Source organism: Crocodylus siamensis, chromosome 11, assembly GCF_052110815.1.
Source record: "Crocodylus siamensis isolate JL-2025a chromosome 11, ASM5211081v1, whole genome shotgun sequence".
NCBI lineage: Eukaryota > Metazoa > Chordata > Crocodylia > Crocodylidae > Crocodylus > Crocodylus siamensis.
In genome coordinates this window covers 3,623,639-3,644,815 of record NC_143405.1, presented here as the reverse complement: position 1 = coordinate 3,644,815, position 21,177 = coordinate 3,623,639, and the positions used below count along the sequence as shown (strand labels likewise).

General features: G+C 40.2%; 2 protein-coding genes across 9 annotated transcripts in view; one reads left to right on the top strand and one right to left on the bottom strand.

Moving 5' to 3' along the window:
• The window catches only part of C5 (complement C5), a 41,307-nt gene extending 33,548 nt beyond the window's left edge, over positions 1 to 7,759 (bottom strand). For 2 of the 3 annotated variants that reach the window (XR_016438507.1, XM_090022257.1), the window contains exons 1-5: positions 7,644 to 7,757; positions 5,815 to 6,007; positions 4,323 to 4,482; positions 3,622 to 3,692; positions 2,879 to 2,970 (exon numbers count right to left, since the gene is read on the bottom strand). Coding sequence is in view for 2 of the 3 variants with exons in the window: in XM_090022257.1 (XP_089878383.1) it covers positions 2,879 to 2,970; positions 3,622 to 3,692; positions 4,323 to 4,482; positions 5,815 to 6,007; positions 7,644 to 7,708 (581 nt within the window). In the remaining variant the exon portion in view is untranslated. Of the gene's footprint in view, positions 1 to 2,878; positions 2,971 to 3,621; positions 3,693 to 4,322; positions 4,483 to 5,814; positions 6,008 to 7,643 lie in introns of all 3 variants that reach the window. The other variant, XM_090022256.1, reaches the window with a different exon arrangement.
• A 3,894-nt stretch (positions 7,760 to 11,653) lies between these two features.
• The window catches only part of CNTRL (centriolin), a 44,082-nt gene continuing 34,558 nt past the window's right edge, over positions 11,654 to 21,177 (top strand). For 5 of the 6 annotated variants that reach the window (XM_090022736.1, XM_090022740.1, XM_090022739.1 and 2 more), the window contains exons 1-8: positions 11,654 to 11,737; positions 13,794 to 14,044; positions 14,593 to 14,720; positions 14,943 to 15,073; positions 16,502 to 16,643; positions 17,526 to 17,712; positions 18,620 to 18,813; positions 20,231 to 20,317. In XM_090022736.1, the coding sequence (XP_089878862.1) occupies positions 13,819 to 14,044; positions 14,593 to 14,720; positions 14,943 to 15,073; positions 16,502 to 16,643; positions 17,526 to 17,712; positions 18,620 to 18,813; positions 20,231 to 20,317 (1,095 nt within the window). In that variant the 5' untranslated portion in view covers positions 11,654 to 11,737; positions 13,794 to 13,818. The remainder of the gene's footprint in view (positions 11,738 to 13,793; positions 14,045 to 14,592; positions 14,721 to 14,942; positions 15,074 to 16,501; positions 16,644 to 17,525; positions 17,713 to 18,619; positions 18,814 to 20,230; positions 20,318 to 21,177) is intronic. The other variant, XM_090022737.1, reaches the window with a different exon arrangement.

Below are 21,177 nucleotides of genomic sequence, written 5' to 3'. Positions count from 1 at the left end.
TGATTATTAACCAGTCCTATTGACTGATACTGATCTGAGAGCTGATATACAGGAATGCAGCCTGGCAGCATGGAAAGCAGCATCCAGCTGGTAAGTCGGGGGGGGGGGGTGGAGAGGAGCAAGGGGGATGGAAAGGAAGGGAAGAGGAATGTGGGGGGAGCAGATCCAGGCCCCCACAGTGAGGGAGGGAGGGAGTGGGGCAGGAGCTGTCCAGCCAAGGCAATGAACGCAGCCCGGGAGTGGGAGGGAGCCACAGGTGGCTTGTCTGGGGGGTGCAGGGGGATGAGGGAGAGGGTGGCTCCCTGCCACTACATGCACCCCTGAGGGGCGGGTTGCTTGCTGTGGGCTTGGGGTCAGGGTCTACACTGGCTTCTTCTCAATGTGGGGGCGGGGCCAGGGTTATGCTTGGGGCAGGTGGAAGCAGGGGAGGCAGTGGGAGCAGTACTGGGAAGGGAGGTTATGGGGAATTTTGGGGTGGCTATAGCCCACCCTGTAGCTACTCCTCCCAGCACCCCCGCTGCCCATCCCACCCCTGCTGGCCCCAAGTGCAGCCCCAGCCCAGTCCCCTTCTGGAAAGAGACTGGTGCAGCCGCTGGCCCCAAGCCTACAGCAGGCAGCCCGCCTTCACCCTTTGCACAAATCTGCAGGGCACAGGCCACCCATGCCTCCCCTGGGGGTGCATGCTATAGCAGGGAGCCAGCCCCCTCCCCACTGCGTCCCCTAGACAAGCCACCCACAAGTCCATCCCACTCCTGGGTTGCATTTACTGCCCTGTCTGGTATCACCTGCCCCTGCCCCTGCCCTACTCCCTCCCTCACCGTGGGGGCCTCAATCTGCACCCCACCCATGCCTCCACAGACTTAGTGGCAGGGAGCTACTCTCCAAGCTGTCCTGCTGCATTCCTAGCCACCTGCATGCTGCAGTTGCACACATGCAAGCAGCATTTATCAGTGACATTATCGACTATACCGGCCAAAAAAAGTCAATTGCCAATAATGTTAATTTTCCTTTTATCGGTGCCAATCTAATTTACTACCAATATATTGGTGCACCTCTAAAAACATGTAAGTGCGATCATATAGCAAAGTTGTGACTTTTATGAGCAAGCTGTGTATGTTAGAGATTGTACCATGAGACTGGTCAGAATGTGTTCTAACTTTAATATGGCACAGATTTAACACATGCTAAGTGGCTCTTGTAACAAGGCTATGAGTTGAAGTTCTAATATATATCAGCCAGTCAAGGTATTACAAATAAGCACAGCCCAGTGGAGATGCAACAGCTGGCAATAAAGGAATTTTTTCACCAGCATAGCTACCTGGCCTCCCAGAAAAAACTATGCCAACAAAATCAATCTTCTGTTGGCACAGCTGCATACTCACTGGGGGTTTTGCCAATTTAGCTGCTTTTTCACACTCCTAGCCAGCATCATACTCCTATGCTGACAAAAAAGCAGTCTATGGTGTAAACCTGACCTTAGTGAAGTCTATGTTAAAAACAACCAGTAAGCAGTTCTTGCAGACGGTCTGTGTTAGGCTGAAAACAGTGAACTCTTGGTTATGAGCATGGGGCCATGTCTAAACCAGGGAAAAGCACATTTTTAACATGCTTCAGCTGGCTGAATATACCCTCCAAAAAAATCCTGAAGACTTCTAGTAGGGTCCTGATTCATGCCTAGAATTCCTAATAAGTAATATATAAAAACAACAAATATATAAAAGTAGTTCATTCCATCTTGGGGGCCCAGGGCCCCACAGCCCATGAGAAACCTGGGACCTGACAGCAATGCAAAACCCATCTCTAGAGTGATTGAAATTACTATTGACTTTTCTAGTGAAAATAAAATGAGTTAAAAACATTCTCTGCTTTACATTTCTACTAGCATCACTTTGCTTACCCAATGAACCTTCAGCACGCCCTACAGGACTAAAGAAGAAATGATGAGGTATATATTTTGACTTTGGATACTACTGGAAGAAATAAATCCCTTATGCTATATATTGTCTCTCTCTCTCTCACACACACACACAAAATTATAGTGGAAAAATGATACACACAAACATTCCCACTTAAAGAGTTCATACACCTACTTTCAAACTATATCCGGTGCCAGTTTTTTATGCATCTAAAAGTCCTCCCACCCAGAAATCAGCCTTCTACCTCATGCCTGATTCCAGCATGGAAAGAAATCTTTTTTTTTCCTTTTTTTTTTTAACTTTCTCAGCCAATGGGTCATCACAGGCCCACTATTCTTCTGTTGTTATAATTCTATCCATTAATATCTTTACCTGCAGCACTTCCCCACTTTCTGTTGCTACTGTGGCAATTGAAATACAAGAAATTGAGCCTTATCCGTGGCTATTATTAGCAATATTGCTTTATGCATAAAATGACAGGAACAAAAAAGAGCATGGCCACAGCTGTCATACTGTCACGGTTGATATACACAGTGCCTAGGACTAGAAATCTCCAGGTCACATCATATACCTTAGGCACCCTGAATTAGGGGTGACCACCCTGCAGCATAAGTGCTACAAGGAGTGTGGGCAGTCTGTGTGGCACCTGACAGTCCAGGGAGGGGAAAGGCAGCAAAACACAGATAAGGCAGAAAGTAGAGCAGCAGGATGAAGCAGGAGGCACAGGCCACAAAGCAGAAAACAGAGCAGTAGATTGGACAGGGAGCACAGGACAGGAAGCAGCCCGCTGGGCAGGGGAAGGGGACTAGACTGGGACTTGGGAGAGTGCAGGGATAATTTGTGGCTTACCGTTCCCCCACTTAAATTATCAGCCTTATATTATCAGCAAAATGCATTTTCAAAATCTTTGAGATAAGGTATAACTAAGTAATAGTTATCAGAAACACTTAACAGAAATCTACTTAGGGTTAGATGGAATCTTGAAGTCAGGAAAAGACACAATTCCAGTAAAGTCATTTTCTTCTATTATATCCACTTTTACTCCTTCTGGATCCTTTAGGTTAAAAAAACCAAACAAACACAAAATATCAAGAAGTTACAGACAGTTGACCAGCAAACACTCAAGGAGATCATTTGAGGAAAGACTACATTGAGTGACTTCAGTTGAGAATGATCATCCTCATTTTTCCTCACTATCTTGTCCATTTCACAGCATTGAAATCAAACCATTTTCTCAACCAAGCCCTATGCTGAAATTCTGAAAAACATGTCTGAGAGTCCAGTAGTTAAATAGTTGTTACATGAGACAGCATTGTTGGTGCATCACTAGGGTAATGCCACTACAGAAAAGGTTGAGACTATTGACTATTTTGAATTGGAACTGAAAGAAACAACATGCAATGAAAGGTTTCCTACAAATCTTGTCCTTAAAAGTAAGAAGCAATTTTTTTTCACTCTGTAGCTATTCTGAAGCTGTGACTTGCCAACTGTCTAACTGTGCAAAGTCACTTCAAAGGATCTTCACGTTGATGCCTTATTAAATTACAAAAGCAGGTTTTGGACAACCATTGTCAATGCTGTTAACAACCTGACAATCAGGCTATTCTGATGCAATAACACAGTGGTTTACTACTCAACTGTTTTGGGTTTTTTCTCTTTATGGTCTCTGGGATGACAATATTCAATTATGTTACAATATACTCACCACAAAAGTTAAGACAGTTTCTCTTTGGGCTGGCTTCAATTCTTGATTCAAAGAGTAAACCCTAACTTTCACTGCAAGAAAAATAAATTTAGAGGTATGATATTACACAAAAAATAAAATTACTTTAAGTTTCTACACTTATTTATTCGTAAAATCTTCAGTATTCAAAAGAAAACCATGGTCTATTGAATGCCTGGGACCCTACTAGGGACAACAAGAATTACTAGAATTATTTCAAGCTATCAACAGCAGAGAGAAGCAGATTCTGAATTACAACTACTTTAGACTGAATTATCACAGTCCAAACTATTATAAATATAATAGTATAAATTATTATACTGTTATAATCCCAGCTTTCATAGCTGTGGGGAAAGAAAGAACTACTGACAGTTTCTAAAATTATAGCAATTCAATTAATTTTTCAATGCAGTATTTCCTCAGTTATATTTTTTCAAAGGTCCTTCATTTGACCTCAAATTACTCATTCATGATGGAAGGGAAGGGAATTTCAGGAGAGAATGTTATGAGAAACTAATAATGATTCCAAAGTGATGAAACAGTTTTGAATATTGTTCTGATTTTTAATGCACATTACGCCTAAATAAAAGTTGGCAGTAATTACATTTGAATCCTAATTTCTCAGCAGTGCCAACTCACTTTAAAACTTTAACTCAACCAGAAGGAAATGAATATTACTCTACCTGATTGATCAGGAGTGTAAATGGGTTTGTCTGTCTGAATAAAGAGATATCCATTGTCGTAAGTAACTGGCATTTTTTTTTCTCGTGTGAAATGCACAGAACTAGCTTCCAGATACACATGGACTGAGCTTCCTGGTCCTGGTAAATCTTTTGGCTGAATCTGGGAGGCAAAAAAAAAAAAATTGAAAAATATTAAATTAATTTTAAATTATAATGATTTGCCTTCATATTTTTTAACAGTATATGTGATTGATAAGTACTATTCTCCTGTTATTTATTAAATATTAAGTTCATGAACACTAGTATCAAGAAAGATTTTCTCTTGCATGTACACTGTAGTCAGGAACGATACCAAACAGTTTTCTTTTTTTTTCAGGTAGTGTCTATGGGTCACTTGTACAGATAAAGCACTAGGTCAGAAGGAGCAAGATCCAGTTACTGTACAATTTATCAAAGTCTCATTTATATAACAAAGGTGAAACCTGGCCCTTTTGAAGTTAATGGGAGCTTTACCACCAAGTTAAAGATTTCACCCCAGTTTAGTCAGGCATATTGACTTACACTGAACAAACAATTCATCAATCCAGTCTACAGTCATGTTTCTCCACCGCCCTTTTTTTTTTCCTTTCTCAGGCTAGGTACAGACATTCAAAAAGTCCAAGGAAGAATTGGCCAAATTACAGTTTTCTGTAACCAAAGTAGTTTAGCTTGGTAGTGAACAGAACACACATTTGCCCTTTGGTGAGGGGGGCAAATCTTAGACCAGGTTGTGCCATTTTTGAACATCAGTATGTGTGCCAAACTTCTGTTCTGTCTTGGGCATAGACTGGCTTTGCAAGCCGAATTTCTGTTCTGTTACAGGCATAGACTGATTTCTCATCACTTATACTGTTAAACTATAATGTCTGTACCTGGTCCTAAAGGTAAAGCTAGTCAGGTTTAATACTTCTACAACTATTATTTCAATATAAATTAAAGTACAAGATAGAGCATGTCTATTTGTTTGATGAGAATACAAAATTATACCTGTATAACCAAGGACATCATCAATATGCAAACAAAAGTGGAGAGATACTGCTTTAGGGAGTTATGGATAATTAAGTTAATGAAGTTGCATTCTTTTGGAGCAACACCTACATTGATTTTTCTTTTCTTTTTTCCACATTATTGCTCAAATCTCACTGTTTTCTTGCTATTTTTTACATCTCATTCTCAGCTCTTACAGGAGAAGAAAGGGCTTGAATACATTACGGAAAATGTTATATAAGAAAAAAATAAATAGTTTCACACACTTTTATATATTTTTGCTGATTAATCTATGCATGAATTTCCAGGGAATTAAACTGGCACAAAACTGATACAATAATCTGAAGAACCATGCCCCTCATCTTAGTTCAAATAACTGGAAATTCATCATAACGATTTCAATCTGCTCTACTTTTACAACCAAATACAACCATAAGGGAGGACAAGAAATGCTTTAAATACATACCATTAACGTTACAGAACCTTGGAATTTGTTGGCTGAAGATAAAGATACACGGCCAGAAGAATAAACAGTTTGCTTATCTGGATAGCTTTTAATGGCAACATTGACAGAAAATTCATTCTCATATCCAAATGCCTGAATTACCACCTTTTCAAATGACCCAACACGCAAGATCTTTGGTGCAGAAACGACATACCTGCAAATGATAATAATAATAGGATAATGGAATTGCCAGTCTCTTTTGTACCTATTTGCATTTAAAATTCACTGAAAGACCCACCATTAAAGCAGATGGGCTAATAGCTTGACCTATTTCTAGCTGTATTTAAATTGTCTAATGAGAATGTGCTCTTGAAAGCATGACATTCAGGTCTCCACGCTGTGGCTGCAACACAAAATCTGTTTTTGAAGAAAAAGGAGTTTCTTCAGCAGGTGACAGGCTGTGGATATATCAGTATGCTGATAAAGGAACTCACAGTTCATTCTTACCACAAGCCATGAGTTCTACTGGCAGAAGGCAGGATTAGCCCCTAAGAGACCCCTCATTAGACTTAAGGGCCTCCTTAGAAAATGCCAGCTCTTAGCTTTCACTCTTTCTTTACTACAGAAAAATACTAGAGCAATTCTTCTGTTCCAGAGCACTCGGAAAGACCACAGCAGACTACAGTGTTTTAACACTAGAGATTCCCTACTTGACATCGCTGGTTTTATCTTGTGAATCATGTTTGTACACCTAACACTTCTAGCATTGTGCTCTGGGGCATCGCTGAAAAGATCTCAGGGGACCCTAGTTGAGAATCACTGTTATAAACTCTATTGTTCATCCCTGCTATGAAACAAAACCTAATCCCTGGTATTCAGAGTTGTAGGAACTTCAATATTGCTTATTTGCTATATTGCAATATGCTAAATAAATTCTAGTAACTGTATAAATACAAGTATTGTTAGGCATTTTTAACTGAAAATTGCTTTTGTGATAAATATTTCTTCAGCATATTTCAAGAGTAGACAGTACACTAGTTAAACAAAACCATTCTGATAGGAGCTATATTTATGTCATGTCTGAATGTGTTAAGACAGAGGTGTCCAACTTTTTGGTCCCACTGGCCAGATGAGTGGTGGAGGGGGATCCAGTCTGTAGGCTTGCACCAGACAAGGCCTCAGTCCTGCACATCATATGGCAGCTGTGGCTGTAGCTTCTGCCCCATGGTGGATCAGACCTACTGTCCCCAGACTCAGCCCCATGCATGCTGGATCTGCCCCTCTACCCCAGCCCTGGAATCCTAGCCCCAGTCCCACCCCTGTGTGCAGGTATAATTTTGAACCTATCTAAATAATGGCTTACAAATAATAGTGCAAAGAAACATTTACTTTAGAAAAACAGGCAATCACCATCTTTAAATAATTTAAATTTGAAACTCTTTACAGTTTTGCCTGTCAACATTGACAAAATTTTGGCTCTAAATCCAAAAATATCCAAAGGCATGAACACACCTTTTGGGTTTGTGAAGGGTAATTAGCAGCATTAGTCAAAAGTCAACCAGAAGGCTGGGCAAGGCACCCTAAAGACTAATTGGGTCAGAGAATCATAAGCCAAGTTTGTCAGATGCTATAGTTGGTGTCTGCAAACATGCACCCCATTCTGCAAGTCCCTTCTTAGGCAATAGTCCACCTGAAATCAGTGTGAGTTTTGCTGGAGTGAGGATTGTTGAGTCAGACTTGCATAGTGCCTCTTATATTGGCCTTGATTTAATTCTGTATTCATACTAATCTAAATTTTTAAACTGGCAGCAGTAATCAAATAGTATTTCCAGATAGTACACTATACTTACGTTTGCTCCTGACTGAAGCTTCTGCCACAAATTACCAAAATACAAAAAAAGCTTAAAATATTCATAGCTGACAAGCACCAACCCAAAGATGCTAGTAAATCCTGGTGCAACCGCATTTAGTTCTTCCTTCAGTCAAGTCAGTCAGTGGCATTTGTATTTATCTAACAATTAACCATTAACTGCAGATCTCTGAAAAGGCTGTTGTCCCCTCTCTTTATCTCAGGACTTTGAAATTATCTGCACAACCAAAGCCTTAATTTTGTCCACAGAAAGCCATATGTAATCCACCTCTTAGAATTTTCCTACAAAAAGTTTTTTTATTGGAAATTTCATTTGATCAAAATATGCTTTCTGCAAGAACAAGTCAGTTTTGATTAAATTTGTTCAGAAGATTAAAGTAGAGCCCTTTGATAACTTCAGTGTTCAGTTTAAATTCTTTTGGAACAGGAGTTTCATGTTTGGTTTTGTAATGTCTTTGAAGTTAGAAATGTGTTTTATATTATAACATAAAGATGAAGTCAGAATCAAAACAAATTATGTCAATTCACCTGAAATGATTTTTTCCCTCAAAAGTTTAACTTAAAACTGTCAAAATTCAGCCCTCCATTCCAATTGCTATTAAAAACAAAGATTAAAATAATGGAATTTCCTAGGATATGGAGATCCTATTTCTCATGCCGCTTCAGTAAACTGATTATTGGTGATTACCTGGTTGCAACAATATACTTCCTCTCAATTGATTATTCTGCTGATTTTTCCAGTAATAAAACTGATTAATGCGTTACAGGAAAAGTAGCTTACATTGAACAATCTTCTTTATTAGGATAAAGAAACTGCACAATCCTAGAACTATTCTGTCATTCCCAGCCTCACCTACAAAGCTTCTGCCTGTAATCCCATCCCTCTTTCTTCCTGACTGGTTCCTGAGACAAATGTAAAACAACAACCTATATATGCTCATATTTCTTCAGTGCTTCCCCCTTTTTTCCTAAAAAAAATATAATCTTGATTAAAAATTCATATTTATCAGTTAAAGCTTTAGATTAATCAGTACTTATATTGTTATTGTTCATAACAATAGTTAATATAATATAACCATAGTCAGTCATATTTGTGCCTCAAGACAGATTTTATTATTTACTCAGCTCAATATTACATCCTAAATTTGCGGATCATTTGAGATGTCAAAACAAGAAAATAAGCCCTCTATTTTTCAAAATATCAGACAGGTGTTACATTTTCCTTTACAAAAGTCTATCAGGAAATGCTGTGTACACGAGGGATCCTTTGAATTGTGTCTTTCAACCCATTATTTAAGATCCAAGTCATTTCACCTTGTTCTTTTAGGTCGTGACCTATGCCGAACCACTAACACACTTAAATTTGGGTTCACTCTCACCCATCCTGTATCCTACTCAACATGTCAAGCTCAAAAAAATGCTTGACAGTTTGAAAGAGATTCCCCCCTCTCACTGCACAAAAATCATGGCCTGGATTACAGGAGCCTTAATAGCCAGCCACGTGTCAATTGTACCCCACAGTTTACAGCTGTAATTCTGTAGTAGCACTACTGACTATTTTACCCAGTTGTAAGTTCTGTAGCAAGGCCATTGAAAAGATAGTCCCAATGCCCTAGAGAACATGAGTGAGCAAGAGAAAGCATGGGAAGAAGACTGTTATGCACAAGGTGACATCTGTATTACATGCTTTAGATTTGGAGACATCCTCAACTGCTAGTCATAAAATACTCATTTTATGACTAACTAAAGCTACATACAGCCATTTTGCTTTAATTTCTCAAAAACATTCTTAGTCTTGATTCTTTTGAATCAGCTGTTGTTGCCATTTATAAAAGTTTAAAGGCATAATATATCTAAAAGTAACCTAAAGAAGAATGCACTGTGTTCGTAAACTTATCTGAGTCTATCCCAACCATGCAGCTGGTCCAATAAAAATACAGCACCCACAAAAATCTATGACATAAGCAGAGATGTATTGGTAATGACTGTAGTAAAAGAAATGTTAAAGATAGAACTTTTACTTGCCTGCCAACTTAGTTACAATACTTTAACAAACAAGTCTATAAAATAGTTAACTAAACAGAAATTGTGCAAGATTTCGAATTTTAAACAAACACTGTAGCCAACATTTACGGGAAAAGACAGTTTCAAAGTAAATCTTTGATCAATATAACATCATGGTATTACCAGAAGCACACCAGGTTAGGATTTTTTGTTTTTCCTCTCAAAAGAAGTAATTCTAACAATGCTCAGAGGACAACCCCGCTGTCAGGATAAAGCAGTTAAAAATGATTGTGCCCTATTACTTATTTATTAAACATCATCAAGCTATGCTGAAACACACAACAAAACTTTTACATACAAAGAAGCCAAAAAATAAAGGGCGCCGGAAAATAATTCTTAAAGTTTTGTTGTACAATCTTTACATGCCTAAAATTATTAAATCAAAGATAAATGCTAATGTTTCTTCTCATACCAGCCCAGCCTCTGGCTTTTTTATGTTTCATTTCATCCAGGAAGAGCACATACCAACTGCAGAGGCTTCCTCAGCCTGATGAAGGGTTTTTAAACCCAAAAGCTTGCTAAGAATTTTTTTTTTCCAACAATTTAAATCAGTCTAATAAAAGATATCAGATTCACCCAAAGAATCTTGTCTGCCTACGTCCTTAGACCAACACGGCCACAGCCTGGTAATGTTTCTCCTCTGCCTTCTTGTTTTCCTGATTCAAAAATTCAAAGACTTTTATCTAAGTCTATTCCAATCATGCGGTTGGTCCAATAAAAATATAGCACCTGCAAGAAGCCATGTCATTAAAAAATTATGCTTGTTCATAACCTAACAAGTACTTGCCTGGCTCTGAAACCCACACCATATAATTTATATGAAACACCAACATAAACTTAGGGTCCGACATGGCTCTGCATGTAACATGCCTGAAATTGGTGTTTCATATAAACTACATGGTGTTGTGGGTTTTCAGAGCCATGTGTTAGGTTATAGTTCAAGCAAGCAGAATTTTAGAACTTCGCTTCCTGGTAGACCGTGATCTCCATGCAGACTTTCAAGGTCTTCCAAGAAATGAAAAGGAAGAACTTGATCCCTTCCTTTATATTCATAAAAATCACAAGGGAAAACTATGTTTTTTTAACCAGCAAGCAGAAGGCAACGCAAACCTTAAGTACAAACAAATTTCACTCGTGTGAGATACAACTCCTTTAACTGGAATAATGTAGAGACGAGTGAAAATGCTACCAGGCTTTTCTCAGTGATGCAGCATGCAATAAATGCCAGTTAAAATTTTCGGTGTATAAACCATTCCTATGCTCCAATGTGAAACAGCAGGGAGAACAAGGCAACAAGCTCAAAACACTCCAGTTTGAAGATGGTTCGTCAAATAACCAGTGACTCTAGTGAAACAGACACCCACAGAAAAGAAGACTGAATGCCTCGGGAGCTAAACCCTGCGCTTTGCCCGCTATCGACGCTGCAGAGTTTAGACAGGGTCCACCTGCCAACCAGGGAGGTGAGCTGAGGCGAGGCTTGACTCAGGGGCCTAATGGTCACCACTGCCCCTTGACTTCATCCAGCACGTCTGAAGAAACCAAACCCACAGTCTGCAATCAGCCAAGCTAGCCGAGGGCATTTTTAATTTTTTTTCCAGAGGAACAGCCAAAAAACCTGCCCCATGTCTGGAAGCTCCTACATTGTCCCAGCCTCGGGATTTTGCGAGGTGAAACAAGACAGATTTTGCTCCGTTTTGAGGGGAATTCAGCCGACTTGGGGCAGAGAGGCAGGGTGACATGCAGGCCTGGCTGCGCAGGAGTCAGCTGGGGGCTGTGAAATAGGAGCTCCCTGGCCACGAGCAGCCCCAAGGGGGAGAGGAGTGGGCAAGCAGACGGAGACCGCGCACTCCCACACCAGCCCCCACCAACTGCCAACCCTCTGCCCCGCCCCGCCCACCACGCAGGAACGGGTGGCCGTTGGGAGTAGGCCCCGCCCCCTCGCGCGCAGCTCGGAAACAAAATGGCGGTGTCGCGGCGGCCTGGCCCGGGCTCTTAAAGGAGCCGCTCCCCGTAAGTCCGCGGGGGGAGTTAGGGGTTTACAGCAGGGCGAGGGGGAAAGGGGTGCGGGTCCTGTCCGCGGGGGGCGGGGCTGGGCACGGCGGCAGGGGAGGGGAGGGCAAGAGGCGGGGAGGCGTTGCCATGCCAACCCAGGTAAGCAAAGGCAAGCTTGGCGGGAGCCTCCCGGGGACGGTGAACCCCCACGGTCCCAGGTGACAGGGGTGCAACCCCTCCCCCCAGTGCCCCAGGTGATGGGGTGCAACCCCCCAGTGCCAAAGGTGACAGGTGCAAACCATGCCCCCCCGCGTGCCCCAGGTGAGAGGGGTGCAACCCCCCCAGTGCCAAAGGTGACAGGTGCAAACCACCCTCCCAGTGCCCCAGGTGACAGGGGTGCAACCCTCCCAGTGCCAAAGGTGACAGGTGCAACTTCCCCCAGTGCCCCAGGTGAGAGGGGTGCAAACCTCCCCCAGTGCCAAAGGTGACAGGTGCAAACCACACCCCCCCAGTGCCCCAGGTGACAGGGGTGCAACCCCCCCAGTGCCCCAGGTGAGAGGGGTGCAAACCTCCCCCAGTGCCAAAGGTGACAGGTGCAAACCACACCCCCCCAGTGCCCCAGGTGACAGGGGTGCAACCCCCCCAGTGCCAAAGGTGACAGGTGCAACTTCCCCCAGTGCCCCAGGTGAGAGGGGTGCAAACCTCCCCCAGTGCCAAAGGTGACAGGTGCAAACCACACCCCCCCATGCCCCAGGTGACAGGGGTGCAACCCCCCCAGTGCCCCGGGTGAGAGGGGTGCAAACCTCCCTCAGTGCCAAAGGTGACAGGTGCAAACCCCCCCCCCCCCCCCGTGCCCCAGGTGACAGGGGTGCAACCCCCCCAGTGCCAAAGGTGACAGGTGCAACCACCACTCCCCCCAAAGTATCCCAGGCAAGGGGGAAGCCTAATCTTGCACCCAGGACCCAGGCCAGGCTGCAATGCACACATCCAGGCCGAGCGCCATGGCTGGGGCACTGCGGGTGGAAGGCGCGAAGCCCTGGTGCACGGCGCTGCAGCAGCGGGCCAGGACATCTGGTGGTGCCTGAGTAACAGAGGTGTGAGGGCTGGGCTGTGGCTACCTGCCTGGGCTAAGTGGGTGAGGCAAAGAGGTGTGAAATTGTGTTGGTGTCACTGTAGAGGCATGTGTTGCCCTGGGCCTGGTGCTGGAAGACCTGCCGGTGCGAGGCAGCAAGGGAAAGACAAGTCAGCCCGTGCTAGCGGTACGCTAGCTTGGTGTCATGGTGAGAGGTGCAGTAATAACCCAGCATTATTGTAATTGCAGGTTGCACCAAAGCCTTTGCTTTGCAGCAGGATGATGCTTTGTGCTTCTCTATTCTGGTATTTTGAAACACTCCGACAGCAATAAAACATGGTGCAATGTCATTTACTTGCACCTTGAAGAAGTGAATATAAGCATACTGTAGCAGGGATGCTCTGCCTTGGGCTTGTGGGCTATATCTGGCCCACAGAGCAGTGTCGCACAGTCCGTAGAGCTCCCCATGGGTCCAGCAACTCGGTAGCAGGGAAGCAGTGACAGCATTACTTGCCACCCCCTGCTGCTAAATTTCTACACGGGTGGTAAGCCCTGGGGGTGAATAGCATGGCCATGCGCTAGACTGTGCGTGTGGGACTGGGGCAGCCTGAGGCTTCGCTTGGGCAGCATGGAGTTCTGATCTGGGCTGGTGCTACTTCATGTTTGCATTGCAGCAAGCTGGGCTGTGAGACTTGGTCCTGCAAAATTCATATAAAATTAACAAGCAGCAAACACCTCTGGTTTCAGGACTTATGTGAAGGCCATTTATAAGCATGCAGCAGCTGGGAGCCTCAGGCTTGCTTGCATGACTTAATCTGAACTGGTGTCAGTTAGAGAAGGGACTTTCCTTTTTAAGCAGCTGTTCATTAGGGGATGTTCTTCCTTTTGAAACAAAAGGAGAAGCGATGAAATTAAATGCAAGGGTGGCATTATTGCAGTTGTGAAGTAACACAGGTAGTTGCCCACATGTACAGAGTGAAAATCCTAATGATGTATTTACAGATGTTTGTTATATGACCTCTGTGCAATGAAGAAGGCCTCGCAACAAAGAACATCACCCAAAAAAACACAGATGTCACCCTCTCGTACCCCAAGTCCAATGTCTACTGTCAGCTCAAGCACCAGGTCACCATCTCCTCTCAGCAGGCAGGGAAGTACAGCTAATTACAAACCCAGGGGCCAGAGACATGGACAACTTGATGTTGCAGGGGAAGGTGATGTAGGAGCTTCTTTTGAATACCAGAGTGAGAAAGGTACTGTGTAAATAAAGACTGCTGGTGTAGAAATTGATCCCGAATGCATTTTGATATTGACAGTGTGAAATAAGGTTATTTTGTCTATTAAAAGTGATATTGAAGGGGTATTATCTTTGCGTTTTATATCTAAAATTTGGCCCATAACAGAGGTAATCTCTGCCTTGAAAAGTGCGATCCAATTATAAATGGATTGGGGATTCTGTGATTAAAGCATTGGTCTATAAACTATCTATGGATAGTAAATGAGGCTTGGGTTCATGGTTTTCCCCTGCACTAGCAAATTTTGCTGAAATGGCACAGGAAAAATAGATCCTGAAGATTTTGTTTGAATTTTCACTCCTCCAAGTCTCTAGAGACACTGTACCCTCCGCCCGCACTGTACTTCTGGAGCTACTTCTGAAGCGCTCATTTTCTTTTCATACCTTCTGCAGCATAACCATTCCCAGATTTCCCTTTTTTTAAATATTACAGTAAGTAAAATATTGTAATTTTTTCTTCATTTCAGTGCTAACAGCATTACATATTTTTTCTATTGTTAACTTCAGATGAAGATAGCCCAGGTGTTCGGTATATTACAGAGTCATTGATTAAAAACCTATCCAAACAGGAAAATTTGGCATATGTAAACTCACTGAATCTTTCTCTTGGTAAGGATTTGGACAAAAAGTTTAAGGTGAGTTATTGGAAGTAATTTTTTATTAACAAGAGCTGAAAACATTATATGAACAATAATACAATTTAAAAAAGAAATGTAATTGTTGGAATTTCTGAGCTGACCTTTAGAACCTGTTGCTGAAAGGCTTTATAATATTTTGTACTATCATTTTATGAATATATGATTCGTATAAATGGGAACCTCTGTATGTGTGTACATGATAACTTGTTTATTTTATAGTATATAGAAAATTTGGAAAAATGCTCTAAACTAGAAGTACTAAATCTCAGTAACAATCAAATAGAGAAGATTGAAAAGCTGGATAAACTGCCAAAGTTACGTGAACTCAATTTGTCCTACAACAAAATCAGGTAAGCATAAAAATTTGTTTTGGGAATACGATGGAAATTTAGAAAGTTAAGATCCCTCTTGTATGTTTGATAAAGCATTAGGAATCACACGGAGAAGTATTTGTATAAATCCTAAATCCATGTAATCCAATACAACACTTCTCACTGTGATTTCTGTTAACATATATATCATTTGATATAATGTAGAGATATTGTGTAATATTAAAGCCTGGTATCAGGCCTTAATATTAATAAAGGTCTTCCTATATCATTACATCAGCAACAGAGAAGGATTCGCCTTCAGAAAAGAGAACCAAAAGATTAAAATGAAAGGGCCCAATCATGCAGTCAGTGCGCTTGTAAAAGTCTTAATTAATACATTTACCACCAACAGATAGCTTCCACTATTTTGAGGAAGCTGTTTTTAATTGGGTAGTGTAAAAATGCTGAGGGACAATTGGGTGGAATAGCGAACTTCTGCATGCTGCCCTTATTATTTGCCACCAGGAAAGTAAAATTAGTAACATCTCTTTAAACAAACTCTGGAGCTGCAAACATGGTAACCGCAATTACAGTAAAGAGGTTAAAGGAAGTGTTCACAGGACTAAGTAGTATTTCTGCACAGTGCAATGAAGCAACTTCCTTTCTCTGGAGAGTTAGAAAATAAAATAAAATAATGCCAAAGTAATGTTGCTTTATTTTAATGTTTATATATATCTCAGAAATCTAGTTGTGCAATTTCTTTTCTAATCAAATACAAATATAACTTCAACATTTCATTTTTTTCTTGAGTATAATGAACAGCTTAGATAAAAAATATATTTTGTGTAGCATTGAACTATAAATTATGTTTTCGTGTCCATATCACTTTGTATTTGAAGCATGAAATTAAGGTTGGTCAAAAGAATTAATACTTGGGCTGCTATGAATTTGACTAATTTTTCTTAAGTTTCTTTATATTGCACATATTCTGTTTTTGTGAGGCTACACTGGAGTCACATCTACATAAATGAAATTAATGGTGCCTGTTTTTTTGTTTCTGCTTGAGTCTCATGTTTCTAGTAGATGCTTCTACTAAAGAGAGGAGAGAGATTCTTCTGCTAGAGAGAAGGGAACGATGTGGCTGGCTATTAATGCTACTGTCAAAATCTTTTCATCATTTTAATTATAGAATGTTAAAATGAGATATAAGAGATTTGATGCAATGACCTGCAAAAAAGTGCAGCAGCAATAAGCAGCCTTTGTTCTAACTACTTTAAAGCATCCCAAGGTTTTTTACACAATTTTGTTTTGACCTGTAAAACGACCTCTACTAAGCCACTTCTTTTGCTAGTTTCCTGGGTGATTATTTAGGATAGATTTTATTGTACAGTATCCCTGAGGGCATAGCTGCAGTGTTCATCTGACTTCATTCCTAATAGCTAAATTCCTTGCTTTCTTTCTTTTCAGTAAAATTGAAGGTATAGAACATATGCAGCATCTTCAAAAGCTCAACCTTGCAGGGAATGAAATCGAGCATATTCCTGTGTGGGTAGGAAAGAAATTAAGGTCCTTGCGCATCCTTAATTTGAAAGAAAATAAAATCTCCTCAGTAAGTGATGTCAGCTAGCTGTGATAATTGTTCACAATAAGTTCTTTTTAAAGACTTTGGTAACTGACTTTTTTGCAATGTACATGAGCTAGTATGGTCATTATTTTAATAATTACACGCTCTTTGTAGGGAAAAAGTACAGCAGTAATTGATTTACCATCAACTTCACAAGGCTGCTCACAGTGTAATCAGGAAAAACCTTCCTCTGTCACAAGGCGTTCAGTTTTAAAAATGTTACATTAGTCAGGACAAAGCAAGGTTTTGCAAAATGAGGAGAAACTTAATGGAAATGGACAAGGTTTTTTTTCATGGTTTCCAGTCCAGTTCTTCATGAAGTGTGCGTCCACTTGAAATTAGCTCAGCTTGGCACTATGTCTTGTGGAAAGCATAGAAACAAAAGTCACCTTTTTCTTGTTTGAGACATGATTAGATTAACTTCTGAGGTTAGCTGTGATGAGAGCTCGCATGGTAGTAGTGCAGCTCTTGAAGGAGCCCTGGGTACTAGTGAGTGAATAGGGTCAGCCCACTATATAGACAGCTGCTTGGGACTGGGGCGCCCTTTCCCTGTGAACTCTATGATCCATTTGACTGGAGTGTTAAGCCCTCCTAAACTCTGAACCTGACACAAGTAACAAGCATTTGGAATTTCCAAAGCCACATTTGCCAACTTCCTATCAGGAATGGTTTCATTCCAGGACAAGAGTACGCAACTTGTGCTCTGATATTGCTCTACACTTTTGTTCTGTGCACCTCTTTTTGTATATAAACAAATGTATCCTTCCCTATGATGATAATTTATTTTAACACCAGAAAGTAGGTGGTAAGGAAATGATTGACCTAAAACAACTATCTAATCATGGTATCTTCTTTTCTTTGATTTAGCTCCATGACATAGCTAAGCTGAAGCCACTAAAAGACTTGACTTCTCTATTTCTGGCAAACAATCCAGTTGTAAATCTGCCTCATTATCACCTGTATAGCATATTCCACCTGAGGTCACTAGAAAACCTTGAGGGACAACCAGTGACAAATCACGACAGGCAGGAGGCTCTCGAGAGGTTCAATTTAGGTAATTGCTATGATACGTGAGAAGTACTGTGAACTCTACCAAATGTAGATGGAAAGCTTTGTAATTGAGGTAGTCGTTTGACAGGTTGTTAAATAAGGTTTTGAGTGACATGGTTGATATTTCTGAATTTTAAACTCACTATTAAAGTTCACTGCTAATCTCATAACCAGCTATTTCCTCTGAAGACCACTCACGTTCCTCTAAGAAGAAAAAAAATATGTTAGAATTTTATACTGCTGAGAGGTTATTACAAGCAAAAATAGAATTGTCCTTTTATTTAAGTCCATTGTTTAGAAGGCTGACTGTATCCATCATAAGGTCACAAGCATAGTTTTGTTTCTGATTTCACTTTAAATTATTATACTTGATAAGGGTTACAAACATATACTCTGTCTAGTTCACGGTTACTCCATTTCTGTGCTTGGTCAGGGAGTTTGAGGAAGAAGAGGGCTATAACTTAAGCTTTTTTCCCCTTCTTAGAAGCAGAGAGAAGTTTAATGATGGCATCCCTGACTCTCTATGAGCAAGCCAGCTTAGAGTCTTAATTTTTGCTCTTGACTGTGCAAAATGTCCTCTTGCAAGGGGTAGAAATGGGCCACTGAAAATATCCACTTGGTAATCCAGAATGGTTCAGTCCCTGTGCATGTATGTAGTGATAGCTAACAAAAAGAGCCACTGTGAGTTTGAGAGAGTATTCTTATTATATCTAGGAAGCATGGCAATATAAGTCACTTGAGAATTTTTTTCAATAACAGTTTTAACTATTTGTATCATTTGCATGAATTCTTTAAAGGAATTATTAAATTTATAGGATACTTCTTTTCTGGTTAAGAAGGATCCCTGCTATCATATATTAGATAGAAAAAATGTGGAAAGTGAAGACAAATGTCTTTCTTTTGTTTTATAGAAGAGATAGAAAAGTTAGAAAGAGATTTGGAGAAAACAGTAAAAGAGATGGAGGACCTTAAAATTAAACAGTCCCAAGTGCTTGAGCAACTTCAACATCAAGATGAGGCCAACAGATCATTAAAAGAGAAGGCCCTGCAACAGAAACAAAGCTATAAAGAACTTCAGAGAGACCTAGACACCAAAAATGAACTGGTAAACTAATACTTTGCATCAAATATATTTGGGAATAATATTTTTTTTATATATTCATAGATAACTGGGAATTTAAATGCTAGGAATTTATGTTTAAATTTGTATTTGGATCTCTGTGGCTTGGAGGGCATTCTCATCCAGCAGGTGGCTTTTTCATCCATGTCTTGGAGTAATGGGCAAAATCTATATTACAAAAACTAGCATTATCCCAAGTAGCAGTTTTGGCGTAGAGAAAAAGAAGGGATGGATCATAGCAAATAACCTCACCATATCAGAAAACCTCAAACTTCAGGGCTTCGGCAAGATAAAGATGGCTGGGGAAGCTTATTAGGCAGATAGAGACAGGACTTCAGTTTGCAGATTTGTTGAATCGGGCACCTTTCACATGCAGTATATTCACTAAAGCCAACAGTCTGCTAGTATGCTTCAGATGTCTTTGGATCGTGTTCCCTTGAAAAACTAAAGTAATGTACATATTAGGAAAAAGTGGCTAACTGGAGGATGCTTTGCTGGTGTTACCAAGGAATAGTTATGTGATTTTGAGGTGCTGCAAAATTAAAGCATAAGTAGCAGAAACAATAACTCAGTTTGATGTAATTTAGAGTAAAACATTTGTGTCCTTGCGCATTACTTGCCCCATTTTTCTCTCTTTCCTTCTCAACAAGCGTGTACATTTTTGCCCCCATGATTGCTCCTACAACTCTATTCTATGTACTATTTAGGTAGCCTGTAAGCTACCAACAAAAATGGATGTTAGTTGTCTTTCCACTTAGTTTGATATGGAAAGAGGCCTTTTGGGATGTACAGATTTCTCATGAATTAAGCCTTTTTAAGGTATAAAATGTTGTATATTTTCTATTGCTTTAGTAGTAAAAAAGCTGTTTGTCTCTAGTCCCTTTTTGTTTTAAAATTCTGTGCAACAATAAGAGGTTAAGTTCCTGAGAGCTGCTAAACTTCCAGCATACTGAAACTTCTGCACTATTTTTTAAGCTGCTGCTGTAAAAATGTTAAAAATCTTGAAATTTTATTTTCTTTGTTGGATATGAAATGCAACATTTACAAAACTGGCTCCTATAATGTGACGCTCTACATTGCCGAGTAATAATTGATTCATTCATATGTATGGTAAGTTCCAAGTAATATAGCTATAATATATATATAAAATTAAAATCATCTTTCACACATGCACATCCATAAGACATGTCCTTTAAAATATTATTGCTTAATTTTCCCATAAAGTAAAGTGAATTAAGTAGTTTACTTTTATAAATATTTCCAACACACTTTCTTCTAAACAGCAGCAGGTTTCTGAAAAGTAGTTTTCAAGTATAGCAGGGTTTAGCAGAGTATGTATTACAACTTAACCCATTCTTGACCTTTTAGATGACAAACATTGCTTGCTTCTTTCTCCCTTTAGCTGATATCTTGGTTTGTCACAGTTCCCTTTCTGCTGAGCCTTTATTCCTCACTAAAGGTAGTCCCCATGTACAGCTGGACTGCACAGGTGTTTTTTTATTGTGCATAAGAATTGCTTGCATGGTCAGTAGTGTCTAAACTTAAAAGGTTCCAATGAGACTGTTCATTTGCTGTAATTCATTTTCTCAGTCATCTTCCGTTTTTGGAATATGACCATTTTTTGTATGGCATGAAATACTTTAATTATTAAACTTTTTATTAAGCTTACTGCTTATTCCTGTCTATTCGATTTCCTTTTTTCACTCCATTAGTCCTGTATTCTGCTTTCTATTGGGGCCTTGCTGCATGCTCTCCTTCAGGTCTTCAGCATGAAAATATGATCCCCCCACCCATCCCCCTCCAAAAAAAATCACATGATGGACCTCTACAAAAAGCTGATTAATGGCAAAGGTTTAAAATACATGAATATTTACTGTTTTAAAGTACTGTAAATAGTATCTTTTCAGTTAGGAGAATTTTAAATTCCCGTCAACGCAAAAAAAGGAAAAAGTAAGAGTGAGTCACACAGTGAACCATATCATTATCAGTCTTCAACTGTTAACGACCAGTTGCAGAACCTTACCATGAATGACAAATCTTTGACAAAACCATTTATTACAATGATTAGCTATGTATGAAATGAAGTTTCAAAGGACCTTCATGTGATCATTTGTACTGAAATTGTTGTGGTTTTGTTTGCCATTGTTTATAGTAATTTAAAGCTAAGGTAAAATACATTCTTGTGTTACACCTGTTGCTGCAAAAAAAATCATAACTTTTTTTTCTATCACTCCAAAGGTTTTGGAATGACTGTGTAGTTCATACACACACCATACGCTGTTAATTTGAAATGTATCTTGCAATTCAGGTGGTAATTTCCTGATGACAGTGATTCTTTTTGTTTCATGA